The 7,892-nt window shown below is 30.5% G+C and overlaps 2 protein-coding genes across 2 annotated transcripts in view; one reads left to right on the top strand and one right to left on the bottom strand.

The window, feature by feature from the left end:
• The window catches only part of Br140 (bromodomain-containing protein 140), a 45,062-nt gene extending 43,767 nt beyond the window's left edge, over positions 1-1,295 (bottom strand). The window contains exon 1 of the mRNA XM_014424979.2: positions 665-1,295. Coding sequence (XP_014280465.1) covers positions 665-875 — 211 coding nt within the window. The 5' untranslated portion in view covers positions 876-1,295. The remainder of the gene's footprint in view (positions 1-664) is intronic.
• A 2,975-nt stretch (positions 1,296-4,270) lies between these two features.
• On the top strand, positions 4,271-6,584 carry Saysd1 (SAYSVFN motif domain containing 1). Its single transcript, XM_014424812.2, has 5 exons — positions 4,271-4,524; positions 5,030-5,089; positions 5,604-5,958; positions 6,053-6,238; positions 6,366-6,584. The coding sequence occupies exons 1-3, from the start codon at positions 4,378-4,380 to the stop codon at positions 5,910-5,912; spliced, it is 516 nt and encodes a 171-aa protein (XP_014280298.1). The 5' UTR covers positions 4,271-4,377; the 3' UTR covers positions 5,913-5,958; positions 6,053-6,238; positions 6,366-6,584.
• Positions 6,585-7,892: the final 1,308 nt, after the last annotated feature.

The following is a 7,892-nucleotide window of genomic DNA, read 5'->3' as shown; positions in this document are numbered from 1 at the left end:
AACTATTTCTCTTTTGACCGCAACCCTGACCATCTCCCTATATATCAATTTTTACGGTCAACTATACATACATATATAATTATATATATAATGTATTGGCGTGTAAATAAGTTATATTCCAACACATAAATTAGGTTTAAAACACCAAAATGACATCACACAACCAAATTCAATATAATTCCTTCCATAATTAATTGAAAATACAATAATAATCTAATCCATCATAGGAATTAAAGAAAAGTTTTTAGCTGTAATATAAATAAAATGAACCTAATTTTTAGATAACATAATAATAATATAAAATAATAACCCTCAAATGATATTTATTTTATTGCAAAAAAAATATATTAGTAAAAAAGACATCAAATAAGATTTGTTAACTGACTCAATACAAAAGATCAAATCAAGAAAAAGAAATAACAAAGTAATAATAACTGTCAGCATTTATCAATAAGTAACATGAAAAACTAATTGAATCTATCTCATATCAACTAACAACAGGTGTATAACAAGATGCTATCATCTTGTAAGCAAAGTATTCTGATAAGCATATATCTTGGTATTCTTGTAATCTAGGCTTCCATAACACCAAAGTGTAATTAAAAATCATCAAGGGCAATAATCATGTCAATAAAATATATAAACTAATATTGAGTATACTTACACTTCCTAGCAGGAGTTTCTTGTGGTGTCGCTTTCTGTACAGTTGCACTATCATCTTTACAATTATTATGGTCAAAATTAACTAAATGGTATTGCAAACCACACATACTTTTATATGTCTTACTACATTCAACAATTGGACATGTATAAGGAGGTTGTTTAGATGTTCTTAGTTTACGACAATACTCAAGTACATCAAAATCCAAAGCCATTTTTGTATATTATTCTAAACGACCCCTTTAATTCAATAAATTACAATACTGAAGTTGGCTGAATGTCTAAATTTCGAAAATTTCTATTTTATGGTGTAAGTTTTTATCATTATATTACTTCACTTCATGTTATGTTGCTTTCTATCAAAATTGCCACTTTAGCTTAATTATTGATAGTATGACAAGGAACCGGGTCCTTATGTCTTATTACAAGAAATGTAACTAATTACATAATGTTAGAAATTACTAAAAGGTTTAGTCTGCTTCTCCACTACAATAAAACTAATAACGTACAACAGAATTAAAAATCACGCTATTAAAACACTTAAATTCAAATAATAGTGATCAAGATATAATTGAATGTGATACTCTCACTGAGCATACCAACAGTTCGGCATCTGTTTTCAAACTACCTAAAACATTCGATCGATCAGGCCAAACAAAGAAGAACATGCGCATCGTTAAACTACACCCGAAATTCATAAAAAGGAACTATTCTGTTATGTTTGTATAGAAAAAAATGTAGTTTCAGTTTCACAACTCTGATTCCTTCAAAGTTATTTAGAATATAAATCAAAATGATGGCTGACTTTAAATAGCGATTTATGTTTTTGAGAACATTCATAAATTTGTCTGTTGGTTAATTATAATTACCATAATAATTACGCCTAAGTAAAAAAAATCTTTAGCGGATAACATTAAAATATCAACGTATGTCTCAATCTACGTTTCTTCCCTACTGTAAGCTTATTTTGTTACTTCTTTACACAAGCGCCCGGGATCATTTAATTGTAATAAAATCCTTTCAACTTTTAGCAGCCAATCGTAACAGCACTTTTTATTCAGAATTTTGATAAAATATACGTTCTTCTTCGGGCTAAGTTTTTGTCCCATGTTTCATTTCTTATAAGATACTTTGAACTAATGAGGCCCCAAAATCTCTCCTGGCAATAAACAAAATATATGCTAGACATAAACTGTAAAGATACTATATATATATATATATCAACTATTTCTCTTTTGACCGCAACCCTGACCATCTTCTTATATATGTAAAGATACTAGTTCGAGAAGATGTTACCATTAGCCCATCTCTTTAACAGTGAACGTAAGCATTAGCTCCTTTCAGAAATATCGTATCCTATTTGAATGTTACCACATTAATTAAGTAAAGAATAATAATGATATTCTTCAGCAATCATAAAAGATTTTCTTGTCGAGGTAAGCTAGTATTGTGCACCAATTCAGGAGGCAAGAGAAACAGAAGGTCTCGAACAAAAGGTAAGAATAGCAGGACAGGAGGTGAATTGATTGCTGGATCGGATGTGTCGGAGGGATATCTAACGAACCAAATATGATGGGCGAGTCCAACGAATATTCGGCTTAGAATGTGGGACGAAGTATTACAATTGGCAGGTTATTCGCTATAGTCTTGTGGGAGGAAAGACAAAGCCAATTGGTATTCTTTCTCGGTACTATGCTTGGAATAACCGAAAACGGAAAATATTTACCACCAGCTTTGTGGGAGATAGCGATTCGGCAGAAACTCTTGGATACAGAAATACAATTGTATCGTAGGCTTCCCTAAAATCAATAAACCTTTACGCAATCCGCTGATATTTTTTCATCTCCTCAGAGATCTGCCTCAGGGTAGTGATTTAATCATTGATTGACCTATTGGGCCACATGCCACCTTGATTGTCACCAAGTTTCTGTCTGTGGAAGGAGACTGTTGTAAAGCGTTATGAATACAATTTTATACACACTGTAAAGCTAAACTAATCTGCTACATCTCGTTAATTGTCTCTTCTCTCTTCAGCCACCAAGGAGGCTGAACCTAAAAGATTTTAAGTTTAAATGGGGACACATATGTTTAAATAACAAAGGGCACCATCTAGAAAAACAAGGGCAACCAGCCCTGGTAGGGATAATCCTTCGAAGTTAAAATCTGCGGATGCCACCAAGAACCGACCCCACTCTGTTACCAGTGCTAGCCGAAGGATGTCCATGTAACCAGGACGAGTGTGGCAATGGGGGTACCCAGCGCGGAGGCCGGCCCATCTCAACAAGCCGAACAGGTGACATACGTCCATCTTGTATTCCTGCCGCTCATCTCAAGTAAGACAGCATCTTACATCATACTTCATTAATCGTTATCAACATTTTATCACAGCAATAGCCCCCATAATCAAAATTAAAATTAATTTTGATTATGAGGGCATTCTAACAGTAATATATATATTGGCTTACCCATTTCTCCAGATTCCAGCTACTATGTTTTATCCTTAATATATATTATTTTATTTTATCAATAATTATGTTTTATTTATTACTAAATCCAAATTAAATTTATTTTCTATTATTCGATACCAATTTTCAGTTAAGGCAATGCCTGGGAGCAATTCCCCATTAGGGATTGTCAGGGAGCAAGTCCCTTCAGTAATACTGTCTTAGAGTAAGGCAATACCGGGATCAAGTCCCCATTGGCATTGTCAGGGAGCAAGTCATTATTATTACTATACTTATTTTTATATGTGTCATTATTATTACACATTGTTATTTTTCCTCAAATTGTTAAGCTCTGAAAATTATACGATCACCCGGGAAAACGGGACCAGGCCTAATTTATTAATGTTTGGCAGTTTTCAAAAGTTCATTTTTGAACCCTCACTGCCGCCACATCTTCCATTCTTAAGGTACAGACTCCTCTTCCTATGTTTGAGCTATCAGTTCTCCCAGTTCCCTTCGCGATGCCCTGTTTTAAACATTTCTGTGGGGAGTCCATCATTAGCAAGAGATTTGATGTTTTTCATATCTTCAACATCGGGTGGAGTGGTTTCCAAGTCATCAGTTTCCACTGCTTAGTGTCCTGTTTATTGTTCCACTGTTGTAAGTCCTATTGGGACAAGCAATATCTTATCTTCAGAAAATATCTCGAAATGTTGCCGTCAACTTTCTTTTACGTCCCCATCCAGAATTAAGCACAGTCTACTCTTAAAGTTTCTAAAATAGGTGTCAAGAAATCTGATCGGGACCTGAGAATCGAAAATTTCACTAGGTTCATAGCGGGCTGTAATGGCCTTAGCAAAAAGTTCGCCTGAGGCCAAGAAAGTGCTCTCGATTGCTGGAGGGTGTCAAGAGCTCTGCTGTATTCTAAATTAAAGTGTATTGGCCTGCTGTAAAAATGTATATGTAGATAAAAACAATTTCATTTTTCCTATCATTTAACTTTTATGGGCCATTTACCATGTAAGGCCACACGGCCTATCTGGTATGAAAAAAATATTTATAAGAATAAAGTATTCCTTTCTAATGATTGTGAACTGCCCTTAAGAAAATAGTACCTTGGAAAAGATATATTTGACCACGCCTTCATGAACTACTGATGTTGACTTTCTGGCCATTAGTAGTTGACAGTTGAGTTGTTCTTTCTTCACGGTTGAATAACCTTAAGTATTTTTTATTTACTACTGTTTATTGTTAAAAATTATTTCCTGTTAGAATGGATGAAAAGTTAGAGTCATATCGACGTAAAAAATCTCGAGAGTTGTTAAAAACTAAAATCAAGAATATGGCAACATCTCTACTTTTAGCAACAATGAATGTTTTTTCAACAAAACATAAAGCTTCTAATAATGAAAGTAAAGAGGTAAATAAAGAAATGCCTTTATTGTATACTGTTGCCTGTTCATTATTTCAGACTAATTAAGCAGAAAGAGTCCACTTTTGTTTTTATTTATTTTGTTTAATAGTGATTGATGTTTACATTCCATGTTCCTCTACAGCAATATATCATGGATTGTAAAATTGAATGAATATTTTTTAATAGTATTTTTAGTATTAGATTAACATTTAAATTCATACTGTGTATATTTTTGAGTAATAATCGTGCAATGTTTTGTACTAACCCAGATAATGACTATTGTATATTATATAAAACTTTTAATCTTTGCTGTTCCTTAGTTCCCACTGAGAAAGATCTTAAAAGTAACAGAAAAATTAGCTGATTTTCCTATCAACAGATCTATACTCTTAGAAATATGAGTTACTATGCAGGAGAGTTTATTGTTGGTGAAAATTAATATTTGAAAATTTGTATCACTTCTATCAAGAACCTATACATTTAACATAAACAGACACCTTTATGCTTTTAGGAGCTTGAAAAAGATTCAGTGGATATGGATTCTTTTCAAAACTCGGAAACATCGAATATAGTAAGTTTAAAGACATTGCTGATATTTACTTGATGCTTGGTTTCTTATTTATTAACATTACACAAATAATAATTAATTAACAGAAGGGAATCTATAACATTTATCCTATCCCAGGAGGTGATGTAATCCTTGAGGTGGGATTGAGGTTTTTTAATTTGGTTGCTTATTTTTAACTCCTCTTCTCCTTTCTTATTTTTATTTACTGGGACGGAAATGACGACTGTAAAGGCAATCCTTCCAATGAAGTAGAGCTTCTAGCATAGACTTTCTTCTCAGTCGATGAATCACTCTGATTTGTGGAGTGATTCAAAGCAGAAAGTAACTGGTTGTTTCTTTTTAGATATTGCACCTGAAAATTGCAAAGTATCTGTTTTGTCAGTCAGTAAATCTTTTTTCTAAATTGGATACAAAATCAATAAAAGTGAATTGATATAATTTTTCACACTGGTATAAGTTTATTACAGCCAGTCAAAAATTTAAAAAATGGTGTTAATTTTTATACAAATGCTTTTAGGAGCTTGAAAAAGACTTAGTGGATGTGGATTCTTTCCAAACCTCAGAGACATTAAATATATTAAGTTTAAAGACATTTCTGATGTTTATTTTATGGTTGATTACTTATATTTATGCTATACATATTGAATTCGGAGCTGTTTATTTTTGCATTTGTGCTCTCTTGTTTATATATTTTAATACAAGGACTGGAAAAAGACAGAGAGATGAAATAAGTGCTTATTCAGTTTTTAACAGAAACTGTGAAAGGATTGATGGCACATTTAGTGCTGAAGAGTTTGAAAAACAATTAAGAAAAGGAATGTTATAGCTTGTTACTGTGATATAAAGATTAAAACCAGAGCTTTAATGAATTTGTAAGTGAATTTTGTTTTTTTAATAGAATATGTTATACTGTAATTTACGTTTTTAAAAAAATTTCACTCTTTAAAGAATTATTTTTTATTGCAGGTTCATTATTGTTATTGAAGTCTAGAAATCTCATAACCTTTCTCTAATTTATTTTGTATATATAGTTTGAAGATACATTGTTTATAAGATCATAATAATCTATAATATAAATTTGGAGGTTCCTATTTCACTTGTAAAATGATTAGAAAAGTGATAAAAGGTTAAAAACAGAGCTTCAATGAATGGGCAAGTAATTGTTAATTATACTATACTTTACTAATTATACTTAAATTAATATTTTATATAATTGTTTTTGCTATAAATTATTTTTTAAAGTAACTTCGTTCTTTAACAGATTATTTTTTTATTGCAGGTTTATTATTTTTGTTTAAATCAAGAAACCTCTTGGTCTTCCTTTAATTTATTTTATGTATTGTACTCAGTTAAAATATTTATTTTTTTAAAATTATAATATTGGATGTTATAGATTTGAGTAATCTATTTTGATTTTAGATTTTGGGTATAATGGTGTACAGAAATTTAAATTTTTAATCCAAATTATTTTTATATGATAATTTTAGTTAATTTTAAGAGATTCTGTGTTGTTGTATCTATAAGATAATAAAATATGAATGATTTGTTTATGTATATAGTTTGCAATTATATTTAGGAATTGCCACTAATCTCTTCCTACTACCCTCCAGTTATCAAATCCAAACCCCTAGTTTAACTCAAATCTGTGATCCTCTCCCTGTTCAGATCTTTATATTCCTTCTCATTAGAGCAGGGTTGAAATATATTCATCTGATACTAGACCACTGAAACTGAGAGTACCAGATGCACTAAAATGTGACGTACACAAAGTGTAAGGAACTTTCAGTCTTAACTAACTTCTATCAAAGACATTGAGGTTGAAGTCAATCCCATTTTCACATATACCTAGGTCATTCCTTATTTATCCTATGGACATTTTAGCTGTTACTGAATAAACTTCATTATTAACTTTATTCACTATAACTAAACAAACATTTTAGATCCTACATTCCAGAACTTTCAAATGAAAGGGGGTTGTCAATTGAGTCTAGGACTCCTTAATAATATAAGGATATAGTGTATCATTAATAAGAATGTTTCATTATTAAATTGCTGTATTAACAGTATAAATCCTTCGTGATAAATACTTTAAAAAAATGTGTTCTATTAATATTAACTTCAAAATTTTCGTTTTCTGTATATAGAAAACCAATCTTTCAGAATACCCATCCATCTTCAGGGTTTATTCTCTTTAATTTTAACAATAAATAATAAATATAATTACATACTTCTTTTTAAATTATGATTAGTTAAATTTGTTTTTATATATTACCTTGTGAAAGAAATTTGCTATATTCATTATTCTAGTTGTTCCTTGTGCCTTTTATCCATATAGTATTATTTAACTGATTTTTTATAAACCATTTCCTGGATAAAAATGAACCAACTCATAGTGCAATTATCTTAGCCACATTGAGTTCATAAGAATTGAACTTTGTCCTAGTCCTTATTCTGTTTTATATTTTATATTTATCAAAGCTTGCTGACTTTTAAATTTGATTAAAAAATGTTTTGAAAAGTACTTATCACTAAAGATTTATATTAGTAAATTTGAGTCTTTCCAGTATTGGATTGAAGTATATAATGTTGTATTAACCTTTTAGTAATATACTAATAAGTTACTTTTAATAATATGTTAAGTTATTTTTTAATTTAGATTTTAATATTTTTTGATTGATTGGAGAAGATATTTATTTATGGCGACGTTTCGACCTGATTTTCAGGTCTTCATCAGGGCTATAAAAATAAAAAGACAACAACCATCATTTAGAGAGAGAAAAAAAATTATATAAATAAAAATAAAATA

Source organism: Halyomorpha halys, unplaced genomic scaffold, assembly GCF_000696795.3.
Source record: "Halyomorpha halys isolate HHAL.00 unplaced genomic scaffold, Hhal_1.1 Scaffold27.1, whole genome shotgun sequence".
Classification (NCBI taxonomy): domain Eukaryota; kingdom Metazoa; phylum Arthropoda; class Insecta; order Hemiptera; family Pentatomidae; genus Halyomorpha; species Halyomorpha halys.
The sequence above is the reverse complement of the archived record's forward strand: the minus strand, read 5'-3'. Positions and strand labels throughout refer to the sequence as shown.

Coding starts and splice junctions, on each gene's coding strand:
- Saysd1 (XM_014424812.2), top strand. CDS start 4,378: ATGGATGAAAAGTTAGAGTCATATCGACGTAAAAAATCTCGAGAGTTG. Junction 4,525..5,029: donor CTAATAATGAAAGTAAAGAG/GTAAATAAAGAA, acceptor TTATGCTTTTAG/GAGCTTGAAAAAGATTCAGT. Junction 5,090..5,603: donor ACTCGGAAACATCGAATATA/GTAAGTTTAAAG, acceptor AAATGCTTTTAG/GAGCTTGAAAAAGACTTAGT.